The sequence below is a fragment of the Acanthisitta chloris genome, unplaced genomic scaffold (genome assembly GCF_000695815.1).
Source record: "Acanthisitta chloris isolate BGI_N310 unplaced genomic scaffold, ASM69581v1 scaffold20824, whole genome shotgun sequence".
In the NCBI taxonomy this organism is placed as follows: Eukaryota; Metazoa; Chordata; class Aves; order Passeriformes; family Acanthisittidae; genus Acanthisitta; species Acanthisitta chloris.
This window is the reverse complement of record NW_008667907.1, coordinates 46,652-64,240: the sequence shown is the minus strand read 5'-3', so window position 1 is coordinate 64,240 and position 17,589 is coordinate 46,652. Positions and strand designations below refer to the sequence as shown.

The 17,589-nt window shown below is 37.0% G+C and overlaps 1 protein-coding gene across 1 annotated transcript in view; it reads right to left on the bottom strand.

The window, feature by feature from the left end:
* Positions 1 to 814: 814 nt before the first annotated feature.
* The window catches only part of HEATR5A (HEAT repeat containing 5A), a 53,280-nt gene continuing 36,505 nt past the window's right edge, over positions 815 to 17,589 (bottom strand). The window contains exons 23-35 of the mRNA XM_009072712.1: positions 17,163 to 17,402; positions 16,272 to 16,453; positions 14,524 to 14,592; positions 13,931 to 14,110; positions 11,211 to 11,445; positions 10,483 to 10,731; positions 8,755 to 8,882; positions 7,745 to 7,892; positions 6,781 to 7,053; positions 4,244 to 4,468; positions 3,207 to 3,361; positions 1,673 to 1,886; positions 815 to 1,403 (exon numbers count right to left, since the gene is read on the bottom strand). Of these exons, the coding sequence (XP_009070960.1) occupies positions 1,102 to 1,403; positions 1,673 to 1,886; positions 3,207 to 3,361; positions 4,244 to 4,468; positions 6,781 to 7,053; positions 7,745 to 7,892; positions 8,755 to 8,882; positions 10,483 to 10,731; positions 11,211 to 11,445; positions 13,931 to 14,110; positions 14,524 to 14,592; positions 16,272 to 16,453; positions 17,163 to 17,402 (2,600 nt within the window). The 3' untranslated portion in view covers positions 815 to 1,101. The remainder of the gene's footprint in view (positions 1,404 to 1,672; positions 1,887 to 3,206; positions 3,362 to 4,243; positions 4,469 to 6,780; positions 7,054 to 7,744; positions 7,893 to 8,754; positions 8,883 to 10,482; positions 10,732 to 11,210; positions 11,446 to 13,930; positions 14,111 to 14,523; positions 14,593 to 16,271; positions 16,454 to 17,162; positions 17,403 to 17,589) is intronic.

Here is a 17,589-nt window from a genome sequence, read left to right as displayed (position 1 = left end):
ACACTGTGCATAGAAAATACTTTATAGCCATTGCAATTCTGATAGTTATTTTTCTATATTAAAATATGTTCCTTCATAAAAATGTTAATTACATAGTCTTTACTATGAGTTCTTGCACTTTATTTATAGACACAAGACCAGCTGACTCTGAGCATGTCCATCTCTTGTTGTGGAGATGTAAATTTAGGTGAGTTACATGTAGATATAACTGATCATTCAAAGATCAGGAAACAAACATCCAGAGAGAGCAAAGGTCTGAATTGAGGCACAGTATGTTAGAACTGCTGTCCTATCCTGGACAGGATATGTAAGCTCCAATTGCCTGGCTCGCCTAGCACACAACACAAGTACACATCCTGAAGAGTGAGACCATGTCAAGCAGCAAGGGACCAAACCTGCCCATCCTTCCATATGCATGACAGTCCCACTCCATAAAGCACTAGAGAGTCCTCTGTGAAGAAGCAGAGCTGAACTTCACATGATTTGCTACAGGTCATCCAGCTCAAGATGTTATTAGGATTAAAGCTATCCATATTACCTTTAGTGAGTTGACTTTTCTGAGATCAACAATAAACTACTGTAAGGCTTATGAGGATATTTAATCTGTTGCATTAATGATGCAATGTGTTAAATTAGTAATTAGCATAGATTACAACCTGCAAGTAAATTTATGTCCCAGTTAAATCCAAAAACCAATTAGGGTAACATATGTTTGACAAATACTGATTTAAAACAAAACTAATTTTACTTAATGGCTAAGTGTGGGCTGCTCCTAAATATACCTATGGTAAAGTTCACTGTAGTTTTTTAAGACAGGCATGTGCATTTCTGGCATTTCAGTCCCAAACTTATTACTAAGAAGTACAGATTTATTATTAAGAAGTACAGATTTGATGACCTCTTATTCATTCATGGTGTTTATTAAGTCTTACACTAACAGAAAGTTATCTAGAGATTTGCTGTCTCTTTGAACCTTCTGTAATACTTCAGCACAAACTGAAATCCATGAGATCAACTCACAGTGCTCCTACTCTGATTAGAAATTAAAAGGGATGTTTTTCACTCCTGCTATCAAAGTGCATAAAATGACAACATAAGATTTTAAAGAAAATTGGTCTTTAGCTGAATGCTTGAACTTTTCCCAGGATTCTTTGCATGTTTAGCAGTCTTCACTTTGATACTTTCTTGATTGCCTTTTATAGCTGACTCAAGCCTGGCCTTCATAGTTGGAGAGGAGGCCATTAGTTTTTTAAAAACTGATGAGTACTGTGGACCAATCTGCATCAGATTCTGCAAAGCAAACTCATGTAGATTTTTTGCCGAGTCTGTAGCAGAAACCAGGGCATTTTCATCCAAAAGGAAGGAAATAAGGATGGGAAGAAAGCAGGCCACCAAATGAGCACCTACAAACATCAAAACACAACTTAAGCATACACATTTCACAAACAGTTTCAATTCTACCTAGAAGTATTTCTCTAACATTTAACTCAAACTATAAAGCTGCAAATGTTAGTTGAACTGTATGGTAAAAAGAACCAACATTCCTGTGAGCAATTCTGTTAGCAATGAGAGTTCAGGGTTGGATTCCTAGTGGTTGTTTTGGTTTAGTTTGCTACTTAGGACAACTCCGAGCATGTTAAGGCCCTGGATATTAGTAATGGAAGTAACTTACGGTGCTCTTCCTCAGCAGTGGCTGTGAGAGCTGTGACCACCTTTATTCCCTCTTGAATGACTTGAAGTTCAGCTGCATTTTCAGGCTTTGCCTTTTCTGTTTCCTGCAGTTTTCCCACAATGGATGGTGCTAAAGAATGAATATAAGGATATGACACAGTTTTGTTTGGATGCTGAAAGATGGAGTGCAGCAGCTGGTAGCACTTACACTGTACCTAAAGGGAAAATGAAGTTTGCAGTTAAAAAGCATTATACTTAAAAATACATCTCAGAGTGTTTTAAATGTAACAGCTTGTCAGATAACATTTTAGGGAGGGGGAAAAATGTGCCTTACAGCTTCAAAATCCATCAGGTTGCAGGCTGGTAATGTATAATACTCTATAGGAGCATTGTAACTTGTAACCAAATTAGTAATAGAAACTAGATTGTGCTTCCTATTTCTTTCCACTGAGTCCTACATCTGACATTCTTAAGGAAAAAATACTACTTTTGTATGAAGATTAGTACTGTTTTGAAAATACACTCTTTTCAAAAATACAGTGGATTGAAAAGAGGTGCTAAAAATGGAAGCAATACCCTGTCAAACTGTAGGCACAATTTTAAAATGCCTCAAATGGAGCAGGAGATTGCATGTCACAGGCAGTCAACAGGACTGAAACTGTCAAGTTTCTGAAGGACTCAAATGCCTAAAGACTTGGATGAAATTTGCAAATGTATACTAACATTTCCTTGCAGTCCTATTTGGCATCCCCAGTTTCTTGACAGTGGAAACCAAAGTTCACAATATCAGAAACATATTGATACATAAAAAAGTACTTTCTTACAGCTATTTCTCAAGTAAAGGTAACTTGAACTTTCTATTTCTACACAAATATATACAGAGAAGATGCAAGAAAAGCACTTTACAGTGAATTCTCACACAGATGAAATCTAATGCATGTTATTTTCAGAGCTGAACTTTGAGGGTGAGCAAGTTCCAACACCTAGAAAAGCCATTTGTATTTGCAGTGATAATAAATACTTTTTTCCCCCTGATACATTGGGTTTTTTAGGTGAAAGATAGTACACTATGGCACTACAATCTAAAGCCACTACAGAAAAATATTAATACTAGGTCAGAACAAAGCATTAATCTACTTCAGTATGCTGCATCCAACAGGGCCAGGAGGATGCTTATGGGACAGTAACAGTTCTGTAGTGGTGCTTGCCCCAGCTCCCAAAGACTCACAGATGAGGGATTTCTTGTACAAATGATAGTATCTGTGTGCTGAATGAACAAATGAAATTAAACACGTGCTACTTATCAATGTATAAAGTTCTGAGTCTGATGCAATAAAATAAATAAAAATCAAAGTAATACAGAATTATGTACAGAACAACAAATGATTGAATGCACTGCTGGACATGTTCACTTGGTTCAAACTGTATTTTAAAACACAAGATAGTCAGGAGAGAATTAACTGCAATTGACACACAACTAAAATAAGCTAATATTAATTCAATACTGGTATTCTTGTAACTTCACCAGTACTTACAAGAGGATCTTTAGAGTCAAGTGTTATTTTAAACTTCTCAATACAACGCTTCTGAAGGCACTCTACAGTAGTAACTTCTGGGCTGGTAGACATAACAAATACTGTAATAGCAGTGAGCAGGCTAACTTCATCCAGTTCCTGGAGAAGCCCATCTACTATCAATAAAGTAAGAAGATTGTTAGATTTGCATTAGAAAGTAATTCTATGAGTTTAAGTGATAGAAAGAGGTGGAATAGAAGTACCAATGCCTGTGCTTCTTCAGGAACCTTTTTTCAAACGCATGACAAACTCTGATGCAGTGATATGACTTTTACTGTAGTAAAAGCCAAGGCCAAAGTGGGAATTCAGCAGTGGTTATATGCACATTGAAAAATAACAGCACGCTCCTATTCCACTGTTCCTTTGTATAAAGTACAATCTATATCTTTGAAGAGCTGGTGTGACATATTAGAGTACAATCTATTTTGAGAATATTATAGAATTTGAATTAAGAATATATATTCTTTTGCTCTAACTTACAAACCCAGCACTATAAACAAATGCTCCAACAACACATTAGAACTTAGAAACATAAGGAATGAGAAAAATACTACAAACTCAGGACATGAAGCAGCAGCACACAGTAACTAACTTTAAGACACAAGTATCTTTTCCTGCACTGCTGTTTTAATACCCTTTGCTCCACTACAGGAACTCTTTGTGGAGAACCTGCATGAAGTACATCTGTCTCTTTTGCTCAAAAGTACACTGAAGCTCTAACTCCTGTTTATGTCATCGTACCATGTAACTACCTTGTGGCACTGCACAATACAGGACTAAGCCTGCAAACCCACATTTATACCTTTATAGATGATCACTTCTCATATGAACTGTAAGGACAAGATTGCATTATCATTTCAACAGTACTTGGTAGCCAACTAATTCTCCTGTGACTTCTTCTTTTAAGATGTGTATGAATTTAAATAAAACTAAATAACCTTTCACACAAACATTTATTGTTTTGTTTTTAATCACATAAACCCAGTATTTGTGCTTACCTTGATCCCAACAGTCAAGCACTGCGACCAATGCACTACGTAAAAGGTCAGTCCAAGCAGTTTGACTCTTCTCTGCTCGAGCCATTGGAGAAGACAAGAGTCCCTTAAGAGCTTGGAGAGATGCAGCAACTGTTTGAGGTAATTTGCCATCTTGCAATTTCACAGCAGTCTCTTTAAGTACTCCAATAATTAGGTACAAAATAGTAGGAAGAACTGAAACACTTCCTGCAAAACAATGCAAATTAATTTCGCAGAAGTTAAAAAAACTGCAGGTATTTTTTACATTAAAAGGAATTGAGGCAGTTTTCTTGGATTTTCTTATTTATAATTTATAATTTTTAATCACCTATATGAATGGAGGCACTGGTAATTTGAAAAAAGATGTGAAATATCATGCTATAGCAACATAAAGTCAGACTGCTTAAGTGAAGTTAACCCTTTTCCCCATTTATGTTAGCATTGTATATCTTTTCCTTGAGGAGTTTACTACATGAAGTGTGGAATTATGTCATGTTAAGAGAAATACCAGAACAGAAAGATCAGAACCACTGAGAAGATGATAAGCTATGAAGTATATGAAGTACTGAATAGTGGAAAACAACATATGAGCATCTAAGTATATTTTGCAGTGAAGATAATACACTGAAGGAAATTAAGAGGGGTAATTTCAAAACTGGAAATACTTCTCCCACATGATGTGTGGTTAGCTAAGGATGTCACTGCTCCAGGAAATCACTAAAGTCAAGAATTTTGTAATAGTAATAAGAGGACCTCAGACTCAATATGTGTAAAAAAAAAGCCTAGAATTATAATAAAAACCTCTAACAAATATTGTGGAAAAGAGGAGACATAAGGAGAGGAAACATATTGTCCCACAGGCTACTGAAGAGATCTTCATCTCTCCTTGAGAATCTGAGTGTTGACCTGTCGGAATGAGAGACCATTATAAAAATACTTTAAAAATCACAAGAATAACCTGGCATAGCAGTTTCACGTATGTTTACATCTTCGAATCTAATAATAATACAGAATTCTGCACATATTGGAGACAATCTAGAAACCTGCATACTTATGTGTTGCTCCTACCTTAAGTTCTGACTCAGCAAAGCAGAGAGTTAAGCATATAGCTTAATATGCTTATCTCCTTTCCCAATCAGCAAAATGCTTTTGTTTTTAAGACTTTAACATACCGATGTTCATAACAGACCTGCTGAATAATGAGGGTCTCTGACATACACGTAAGTTTTTTCTGAAGCTGAGGACATCTACCTGCTACTTTTAAACAGCCAAGTCTTTGAAAATTGACTGTTGGAATTCGGTAGGAAATGCAGTTCATGAGCAACATTTACTTGCAAATTTTATTCTGCATACATATCATGGCAGGTGCCTGAAGCATGAGACATGGTAGTCACAGGACTATAACTTCAGTTACCTATTAAAGGGGAAAAAATTATGCAATTCCAGAAAGGAATTCTCTTCTCTTTGATTATATGAACTGACTTTGGAGCTGCTTCCTTATTCAACTGACTGTATAAGAAAGCTGAAGCTCCTCTTTTTAGCCACCTGAACTAATGCTTAAGTTCTCTAGAGTAAACATCCCCTATGGTCTGATTCTCCAAGCCGTGAGTTTGTGGAATAACATGAACAGCTAAAGAAAAAAAAGAACTACAGCAAGGAAAGAAAAATCAGAAATTATTTTTCACACAAGATAGCTGTCCTCAGATTTAAGTGATGCTATGTTTATTTCCTTTTGCTTTGACTGATAAATAATGGGCTGCAGATTGAAAAGAGAGATCGTATCATCACCTTACAATGACAGCAAAGAACTGCCTACTATTCCATTTGGAGTACTTTATCCCTTGAAGAAGAATCTTTTAAGAGAGAACAAATTTAAGAAGAAAGAAGACATTTTCAGGGCTGGTAAATGCCAAAAAATTAGCATAATGTGTAACCCAGATAACTAAGGTGGGAACAGGAGTAGGGCAGAAATGGTTTGTAAGTGTGGCTGTAACAGTACTGAAAGATCATATGCATGAATATGATATTGAGGGTTGGTGGTGGGAAACCATCTCAAACTTTGGAGTGAATCCAAAATGAATCACGGGTAAAAGTCAACTAATTTGAGAATTCAACTGTAACCCCTTATAGTGGTTTCTTCATGTTCAAATGTTTTAGTGAAGGGTAACATGACACATTTCCTTTTCAAATTTAACTTATGTCTGCAGTATAAATTCCAGAATAGACAATTCAAGTAGAATATGATCATGTAGCTGCCATATACTTCCCTATCCAAAATAGATCTATTAATTGCACTGCTACACGTGGGAGGAAAAGAAAAGCTACTCATCTAATTGCTTTAGTTTTGCAACTTATTTTATAATCTGACAGTCAAAAAATAATTAGAACAGGAAATTGTCACAAGCAAATCAGCAAAACTTGCTGCCAGATTTATGCAGCTAAGAGAATTAGGCAATAACAAAGGGAGACAAGGGCCCAATATTCTTTCATTAGTCTTTTCTTGTGATGAAACAGCATACCTTCAGGAGAGCAGATTGCAGGAACATCAGAGAGAATAACTAATGCTGCTGCTACCAGTCTACTTCCATCTTCTGACAGTAACATATGTTTTCCAGGTTGAACTGCAGGGCTACAAGTTAATTTAGGGTTGAGCTGGGGAAGCTGTCTGACAAGAATACAAACACACAACTCCAGTGTTGCAAAGACTAATGATTTCCCAGGCACCAGTCCTCCTGTGTCTTTGCCTTCTCCAAATTCTGGTAACGTTTCCTTTTCTGCAGCACCATCATCAACTACAACAAAAAGAAAAAATATGGCAGAAGTCTGCAGGCCATGCTTTCTTTCTAAGAAGTTTACTTCTTAAGATAATTTCATCACTAAATTATAATCTTGATACATATGTGTGTGCATGGGTATGTATTCAAAGTTCTAGTAGCAAACATCCATCCATCAGAATAAGCAAACTACACAATGATTGTCAAAAGGCAGAAGGATGCACAATAGACTTTGACATACAATATCCTGAGGCACTAAGCCAATATGATGTCACCTGAGAGAAGCATTTTGATTCTTCTCCCAGGTTTTTGCTTATAGAAAATTAATGTTAGGAAGTTAAAATCAGGGAAACTATTGGAATCTGGCTTGTAACCACTGTGTGTGCTGAGTCTCTCCATTGCTCTATTACAGCTAATCCCAGCTTTTCACTAAGACTCCTCCCTGCCTGACACCACACAGACTATCCCAACTGCAGTTTCTCCAGTTTTCCTCCTTGCTTCCTGCTCTCTGTTCAACACCAAAACTACCTGCTATCTATCATACTACCCCAATTTCTTGTGTCAGGCACCTGGACTGACTTAAGTAAACCAGTATTAGTAACCAACTGTGAAACACTTTAATCGAGATGCATCTTGGAATTCAGCCTTCCAAGAAAGAACTGCTTTAACCCTGATAATAGGTATTGAAACATCTCATGCATTACTGTACCTTCTGCACTTCTCCGCTTTTCCTTCACATGTTCCTGAGCTGCAAAAAGAATCAAGCGAACCACTTCAAGGGCAGCAAGCTGAATATCAGGTGATTCTCTGGTCAGTATCAGTCGATGCAAAACGTTCAGCAGCTCTACACCCAACTCCTACAGTAAGAAAAACATTTAATATATCTTCATTTTAATGCTGGAATTTTAGGAGCATGTTAATACTTGTTAAACCAACAGTATTTGATTAATCTCACTAAGGAACACAGTGTAATGATACAATCATAGGAGATGGCATTTTCTTCAGGATCCAGCTCCTAGCTTTCAATAGAAGCACTCCTGATCAATTCTCCCAACAAAATAGTATCATTAGTAATTTAAGATAGGGCACTTAAAAGTAGTAAAAAAACCCCCAAGTAACCTTTATCCTATGACTTCTTAACTCTTGAAGGTGGGCATACTACATTGTATCCCTCTTACAGTATGTGTATTTCCTTGGAGAGAGCACCAACTTGGGCATGTCCACAGGAGTTACCACTTTCACTGTGTGAGACAACTGCATGGCACACAGGATGGTATAAACATTAACTTAAAGCAAAATAAAAAAAGAAATTTGAGATTACCACTTCTTTTTAGGATCACTGGTGCATTGCTTTTTGGTTTTGCTTTTCTTTTTTCTTTTATTTTAATACCAGTGCTTTTGTCCAGTTTTCTTTTACAGATATTTACATCAGAATTCATTTGCCTTGACAGATAGAGTAAGAGAACTCTCTTTTCCAGAATTCAGTCTTTCACCCTAGTCATCTAAGTACTCCTTCCCGATGAAATGTCCTCAAGTTATCTGCCCCTCACTGTCTTCATAAAAGTTCCATGTTGTGCCCTTTTTCTCTCCTCCCTCTACAGCTTTGGATTTTGGTAAAGCATATGCTGAAGATTCCTGGATAAGCAATAGAGTGCAAAATGCTGTTCAAACTAAAATTATGCCTTAATTCTGTGGGGCTTGTGAGCATTAAGACATTACCTGATCACCACCTATTTTAGACCTTGGCCACGGAACATCAAAGAGTGCCTGCAGAGCATGTAAACAGGCAATTATGTTCTCCATTGCTGCATCTGATCCAGGAGAGCAGAGAAACTCCACACTAATTCCTGTAAGCATCAGAAGAAAAAACCCATATGTACTTGAAATCTTAGGAAGTAATTCTGTGCATTCCTAAGGAACTTCACAGTAGGTTGAGCAGCCATAGAAATAGCACTTTATATGAAATCATCTCTTATTGCTAGTATCTTGGGGCAAGAATTCTATTTCCATAAAAACAATTAAAAAACTTCAGTTTCTAGACAGCATAAGACAAAACTATAACTTGCTATTAACATAAATAAATAAACCCCCAGCACTTTCTGAGTAAAACACTAAACTCTAGGTCCAATGAATAGATAAGACAATTCAAAGTGAGTATATAGCAGAATATTTATGATTTATGTAATAGAAAGAAATAATGGCAAAAGTAATAACAGCTCAAACTCAAAGGCTGAAGCTTAATCCTTCCATTTTACAAAAACACTATGGATCACAACTACCACAACTAGATCACTAGCAGTAAGTAAATTACATCAAGCCTAAGCTTGCAAATCCTAGAGCAGGTATAAACTACTTTTTTTCAGCTTTCAGGACTCCTCAAGGCATTGTAGATAAGCTTCAAATAAACTTCAATCCATATTCTAATCCCAGTTGTTCAGCTGTAACTCCAAAACTTGTGTCGACTCGGGAAACTGATCGATGCACACTAAAGAACAGATGTGCAAAAGAAAATGCCCATTTTAAAGTCCTTTCAGTTTCTCTCTAGGATATGAAAATGAACAGTGGAATATGTTCAGAAACAGAACAAACAAGCCAGGTGTCCATGGTGAAGTATGTGAAATTTGAAGCACTAACTCAGTTGTAGAGGAAGCAGAGGAAATGAGCAGCTTTTGTATCAGAGGTCCCAGTTTCAGCTGAGGGAGCAATGGAGCTCAGAAGGAAGCTGGCTGTCTGCAGAAAGACTGGGATTCAAAAGAAGACATATGCAACCGGGTCATACAAACCCATTCCAAAAAGGGATTACAAAAGCAGGATATGAGGAGACCAATATAACCAGAAATGTGTAAATTTAGAGAACTGGTACTGAATTCAACTGCCTGACTAGTTTCTGCAGTAGTGGAGGCTCAAACAGAGCTTTATGTGAACTTAAGGAAACACATTTTTACTGTGTGGGTGACTGAGCACTGGCACAGGTTGCCCAGAAGTTGATTCACCATCCACAGAGATATTCAAAAGTTGTCTGGACACGGTTCTGAGCAACTGGCTTTAGGTGACCCTGCTTGAGCAGGAGGTGGACAAGATGACTTCCACGAGTCTCTTCCAACCTACAAACCATTCTGTAATGTAAAACTGTATTTCAGTGATGCTAAACCATATGCTCTGTAACTGTAGTGGTATCACCATGGTAAAATTCACCCTTGAACTTGTGTGCTTATGAGCAGAGCAATAAGCACTTGTTTAGGACTTGTTCAGCTCACACTGAGTGGTTTCTGTACCACATTTGGGAAAATACCATTTTCTCACTAGGACTTAAAATTCTCTGTGTATTTTTTCCAAGAGATGAAAAGACTCAACGGTGCAGTCAAATGTGAATAATTAAATATTTACTTACTAACAGTTTTATCTAGTAAGAACTACAGCATCCAGACAGATTACGCACACACTAACCCAAGATAAGATGAAATCTGTCAGTATTCACATCCTCAGGAGATTTCACCAAGGGCCTGGTAGAAGAATCTTGACACATGGTAGTTGGGGTGACAGGTCTAGAGAGATTTGTAACTCCTTCATCTGGATCAACAACAATGAAACCTGTGCTAGTAAGCCATAATGCTGTAGCATAAAGTATCAGTGCCCAGGAGTTGTAGTAATGTGGTCTGGCATTTTCAATTGTTTCTGCTGTATAAAATGTACCACCTGCAAGAAAAGAAGTTAGTTTTCAGGATGCAATTTATTTTCAACTACCATATTTTCTCATTCTTAAAAGGGGCTTCTTCTTTTTACTCATTCTGAAAAGGGAATTCGTTTTTTAATTTAATGTATGTTTATCGTATCTTACTTATGACCTTTTGTTAATGTTCAGTATTAAAATTCAGGCTAATGAAAGCACTTCAGTAATTTACTGGATTCTATCCAAATAAATCTAAATTATTTCTTTTTCAACCATAAAATTACACAACAAACGAGAATACCAAACAAACTACTTTTGACATCAGTGAAATCTCTGCTCTTAAAAGCAGTCTTGATCTTTAGATAGGTAAAAATGCTTATATGCAATATACTATACAATATAATCTTACTGTGATCTTAACAGAAGTCAGACATTAACACAGTCAAACATTAATGATGTATGTTTACAAGTGGCTTATGAAAATACAACTGATTTGATTTTTTACCTTCAGCAGGTAGTTGTGATGCATATTCTGAAGGCAAAGTTAAGAGAGCAAAATCCTGCAGTGCAGCAAGCCAGAGCTTGCTCAGGGTTCCAAGATCTGCCTGTACCAGGTCCAGAAGTCCACTGGCTGAAAATGTTGTGTCTCTGTAGCTCTCTTCTGCAGAGTTTGCAGTTTTAAAACAGTGATTGTGTGCATCACTTTGATTTTTCTGCTTTTCAACTGCAACTATGTAAACCTGTTGATATAGTTGGACAGAGAATTAGAAATATTAACACTTGGAAAATTCCTGTGATCACTAGCATGACTGCCTGTTGAGGTTTCCTACAATCTATTCCTGCTTCAAGTCCAGTAGCCAAGGGTGAACAAGCACTTATTTTCTAAACCTTCTGAATACATTCCCCAGCTAATCTTGATGCAGGAGTCTCAAAACAGGGAAAACTACTAAAATTCCTAAACACAGCTGCAATTAATTTCCCTGTTTTTAAAAGTTAATATATTACTGGTCCAGCTTCAGCATCTAACCATCAAACCCTGTTAGAGTTACAGTTACAAGACTGAATAACTTATCAAATAATATAGCTATAATCATGATCCCGAAACAGCAGTCAAACCATTCCTAAATCTTCTAACTGAAATGGTATTTTGAACTTGCAACCAACGTCTCAAAATTATGTATTACTCTGTGTTAGTAGCAAAGAATGAAGAGTACAGTCCTGCATAATTTGCAGACTTTGGGTGTTACCATCATAGGTTAACTTCAGTGTAAGAGGGTTAATTTCCCTAGATGCCTCTCTAGTTATGGAAAAGATAGAATTGAGAATGTTTCAGACTAACAGCCTTCTTTAGTCTCTCCAAGACACTCCTGGAGGGAAGCTCTTCTCGTTAACTATAAAGGAGACATGCAGACTCAGTGCATCTCAAGTTAGCTTTTGTGAGTATTCGTCTCCTGCAATTATGATTTCTGTATCTTTTTCAAGTTTGCTAGTTGTAGTGGGCTGTCCCAGGCCACCATCTAAGCACCCATCAAGCCCTTCTCTCACACCTCCCTGCAGCAACAGGATGGGAGAATTCCTTCCATTTCTGTTAAAAAGAAATAGGTAAGATCCTAAGTGAGAAGGAACTGCCTAGGGCTTATGTGAAGTATTTGTACATTACAGGTCACAGAAGCTTATCTCCAGTTTACTTTGTCCTCCAAGATCCAGTAGAAGCATACATAAGAGTTTTCTTTGAAGAGTTCTAGTGATCTTAATCATAGGCTGGAACAATCTACAAATCTCCACTTCTGGCAGTTGAGCCTCACATCTAGTCTGAATTTTGTCTAGACTTCTGACCAGTGATAGGTTGTAATATGCAATTAAAAACCTTTCCTTGATGTAATAATATTAAATTATCACAATCCTTTATCTTTTCCTGAGTAGCTTAAATAGACTAATCTACTTAAATAGCATGTTTTAAAGATTTTTATTCCCACTTGCTAGCTTTTCTCCCTTGGTATGTTTTTCTACAAATGTTCACATAAAAGCTATCTCCTGCCTCCTTTCTCCTCCAGAATAGCTCCCTGGTTATACACTGATGTACTGGTCTTGGCTAGCATAGAGTTAACTTTCTTCATAGTGGTTAGTACAGGGCTGTGTTTTGCATTTGTGCTGAACACAGGGTTGATAATATGGAGATGTTTTTGTTATTGCTGAGCAGAGCTTACACAGAGCTAAGGCCTTTTCTGTTTTCCATACTGCCACACTGGCAAGGAAGTTGGGTGTGCATGGGAGATTGGGAGGAGACACAGCTGGGACAGGTGACCCAAACTGACTAAAGGGATATTCCATACCATATGACATCGTGCTCAGTATATAAAATGGAAGAAAGAAGGAGGAAGGGGGGATGTTTGGAATGATGCCGTTTGTCTTCCCAAATAACCCTGCTCTCCTGGAGATGGATGAACACCTCCTGTCTGTGGGAAGCAGTGTATTAATTCCTTGTTTTCCTTTGCTTGTGTGCTTTCCTTTCTCTGTTAAACTGGCTTTATCTCAACTCATGATTTTTTCTAGCTCTTACCCTTCTGATTCTCTCTCCCATCCTGCCACTGGGGGAGTGATCAAGCAGCTATGTGGTGCTGGTGGTTGGCTGGGGTTAAACCATGACAAAATCATATACCTACATAATATGTTCAGATTTAGCTGGTTATCAACCATCAGCATCCAATGCCATTATCACTACTTTCTAATACAGACCTTTAGGAGATCTCACACACACTGTTCACATTTTTAAGTATCTAACCTTGTATTCACACGTATTAAATTAGGCAATGCAATACTGAACTGACAATGTTAACTTACAAGAACTGTTTCTAAGAAGTGAAATGCCAATAGACAATAAGAAAAATGACACTGATTTAAAATGGTATATTCAGTGGATCATTGCTGTAGCCATTTATAACATGTAATTTAAAATGAATATTGAACTATTAGACTATCCTAAGAAATTAATATTTTAAAGTATGAGACATTATGCTTAATGTATAGTATAATAGAAAAGGTTTAATTAGCATTGCTTTGTTGAGTTCACACAGTTCATGTACTGTTTAGAGACAGCAAAGCAAAGCAAAGGACCAGCACCTACTATTTAACAAAGCATGTAAGAAGTTCCTGAAAATTCTGGCTGAAAGGTTCTAAATCACCTACTAGATATCAATACTAACATTGCAGAGCTGTTATACTAACCTCTGCCCAAGCCTTAAGCACAGCCAGTATCTCCATAGTCGAGATGCTTTCATTATATTGTTGATTTTGCACATCTTTTCCAGCTTGCACTTTGATCAAAGAGGACACAAGTAACTGGTGAACTCTTCGAAGGTCATTAAGATCACTTACTACACCACTTGCAATCCAGGCACTGCACACCTAGTGTTATAAAACAGAAACAATGAGGAACAAGAACTAAACATCACTGGATACTCTTTTTCCCTTCTGTAAAATTATGAAAACCAGATTTAATTTCTACTGAGAGAGATACGGTTACTCTCAGATATAATAAACATTACATGACATAACAGTTTAGTACACATAAGTAATGAAAGCAAGTAACATTAGTGGAGTGTCACAAATAACAGCCAAAGTATCAACTGTTATAAAGATTCTCAAAAGACTTTAAAATGCAAAAAATCTTTCAGTTGTTACAATATAGAGGTAATATATTTTGCCTGCACTAAGGATTTGAGGCTAGATAATTTATTTCCTTTATCTTATGTTGTGCATCAAATAAAAAAATATTTCAGAGGGTCTATTACCTAAGACTTCTGACTTTCAACACTTGCCTGACATGCTTTTGCTGTGACATCAGGAGGTGTTTCAGGAGCAAAGGCAGGCCTAAGTGCTGCTCCAACCTAAAGAGAGGTTATACAACATTTAATACATAGCAAACAGTTAACCTAATAATTACTTTTCATAATCAGACTTTGTTATGGTTTTTCTTAATAAAGCGTAGTTCTCTTTTTTCATTCTTTTCACAGACTGTTTCAGTGAGGTTAAAGAGCAGGGCACCAGCTGCAATCATACTTCTACTGTTTCGCTTACACTGAAGATATGGTTCACTTTGAGAGGGGTCTCCAAAGTTGATTCTATTTTGTGCACAGTCTAAAACTGAAACAGAAACCTCTTCCTTCCTGAACGCTTGACTTGATGAGTAACCCTCAAAAGAAAAACAATGTTCCAAACCATGAAAGACTTGCAAGACACCTAATGAGTGACATATCCTTACTCAGAAAGAATACAGATTTAAAGAAACAAACAGCTGAATTTGGTCAATTTTGGAAAGTGAAAAAGGGGGAGAGCACAAAGCCCATTTGCCTAATAAAGAACACGCAAACATATGGTTAGCAGGTTGCAGAGATTTTACCTACTCTCACTGCTGGAAGCCATTTCACTAAAGGCTAATAAAACTTTCCTTTGCTTTAGCATATATTTGAAAACTCGGACTGAAGTCTCATGCTCTTTGGGATGAAAGTGTAGTACAAGTAACACAAATACAAGTTTGTGAAAATAAGTGAAAAGCAGTTGTTTTAATGGCAATTAATGACTATTTCTCAAGACCCCCTAAATCTCAGATTCATTTAAGGAACTCTGAACAAGAGTTCAAGAATCATAATGTAAGTCTAGAAAATCTATATCCATCTTTTTCTGGACTGTTATTATATTGTTATGGGAAAAAAACCAAACAAGATAAAGACCTGATATTTAACTGTTTCACATCTCTTATACTTCTATGAAACAGCTGATGAGATCTATGCATAGTATTAGCAGAAACACTTCAAGGGTACTGAAGGTTAAAAGCAAAATTACTAGCTCTAGTTGTGACCAGTTTGATGGTTGTGGACATCAAGGACAGGTGGTGTACTTTTTTCTCTCGGTAGTTCCAGACTACACCAAGGCACTTCTCCTATCCCACAAAGAAGTGCCAGTAAAATAGAATTCTAATAGCAAAAGCATGATCAATGTAAGTTAAGATGTCTGCAGGATCTCTCCATTTCTATGACATAAAGTGATCTGACTTATTCCATCCCTGCTAGAAACTGAAGAATGGGAGCCAGAGGAGGCTACACGCAGCTGTCAGATCTAACCCAAGTGCAATCTGGAATGCAAAATGATTAGGACATCTTTTCTCTAAGTTTCAACCAAGACTTGACTGAAATGGATCTTGTGAGTACAATCCATGCTTTTACCTCCTCTAATTTATTTATTGGCTAAGCTCTCCTAGTCTGATCGCTGGTGTGCAAAGGCTACTTACTTCTAAGCAGAGTTTAAAATTATAGTTACTCCTAATATTTCTTGCAGTACTTCCACACTTTGAAACCAATGCTTTCCAGAAAAAAACCCAATGACCTATTTTGGTTTTGCTGCATTCAAGAGGGGAAAATGCTGAAACTAGATATAACTTTGGAGCTAAAAAATTATATGCCAACTGAAAAGATGATTTCTAAGGAAGTTAGGTGGAAAGAAATTAACAATCCTTTCCGTGACTGACTGTAACTCTGAACTTTTCTGAGTTATTAGCAGTGCTGCTTACATTTGCTTGATACTGCTCCAGAATGACATGACCTGGAAACTCTGGTTCTGGAACAGATGCAAACTTCCGCACAACAATTTGCAATGTTTGGAGCCCAGAAAGACGAAGTTGATCACTGTGATCTGTGGCAGCCATAAAAGCCATGCGGACCAAGTCGGCTAAGTGCAACACCAAAAAGTCATCTGAAAACAGAAATTAACAAAGAAAATAGTTGTTTTATATTTAGATTTAGACATAATGTGGTTTATACAACTGCTTCAAACGTTTTCAAAATGTGTATTTTACATTTAAATTTAACACACATCAAGGATTCACTTTAGGCAGCTTACACATAAAACAATCTTACTTCGACATCTTCTGTTAGCTGATGTAGGCTGCTTTCCAGTTAAATGTAGAAAAAAAAAAGTACTTAGAATAAAGCATAAATATCTTTATGTATGAGGCAAATTTTCTAAAAAAGTGTTGAGGAAAACACCCCCAGATAGAGAGGTACTGAAAATTGGCACGGTGTTTCTACTGGTAATTATGCAAATTATGGAAGGAAAAAAGCTCCTCGTTTTTCAGTCACACTCCTGATAGCAAACTGCAATGCTGTGGGTGGTGCCAGCTATCACTTCTGCCTGCCAATGCTTACAGAAACAAAGGCTTCCTACACGTACACCGTGGTACTACAACCAGGAAAATGAGTGTCAATGCTGCAGTAAGATGCCAATATTTTAGCAAATAAAAACTCTAGAGCTTAACAATTAGAGGTTTCCAATCAGAGTAATTAAAGATTTCCATGATTACAAACAAGAAATTTATGAAGAATTTCATTGAGATGCAAAGATCTAATATTTATTTTAAGCATACTTTGCGTTCTATGAAATTCTTTCAGTGCTTAACACGTACCTCTTGAATCACGTTGTTTTCTTTCCTGAGCCAAAGTTATATCAAAATGTGCACTGCCTGCATTTTCACACTGGCTTATAATTTTACAAACACACTCTGCAGCAAATACTCTGGTAGACCATCGTGGATTACGGAAAGGATGGAATCTGTCATCGCTGTCAGATGTCAATACAGATGCATCATCCACTTTGGCAGTTTCCTCCTCTTGAGTGGTCTCTACTGAGGCTACTGTATTGAAATCTGCATTTAGGGCACAGAGAGGAAAAACCAAATGTAATATTCTTTCTTACTGTACTGAAAACTACAGAAAAGTCCATCTCTAGCCTCAAACTCACTGTGACTCCTCTTCAACCTTGGTGTCTTAAAAGTAAATGCTAGAATTGAGATATCAAAAAACTGTCTATATTTGGTTCATATTACTTGCAGA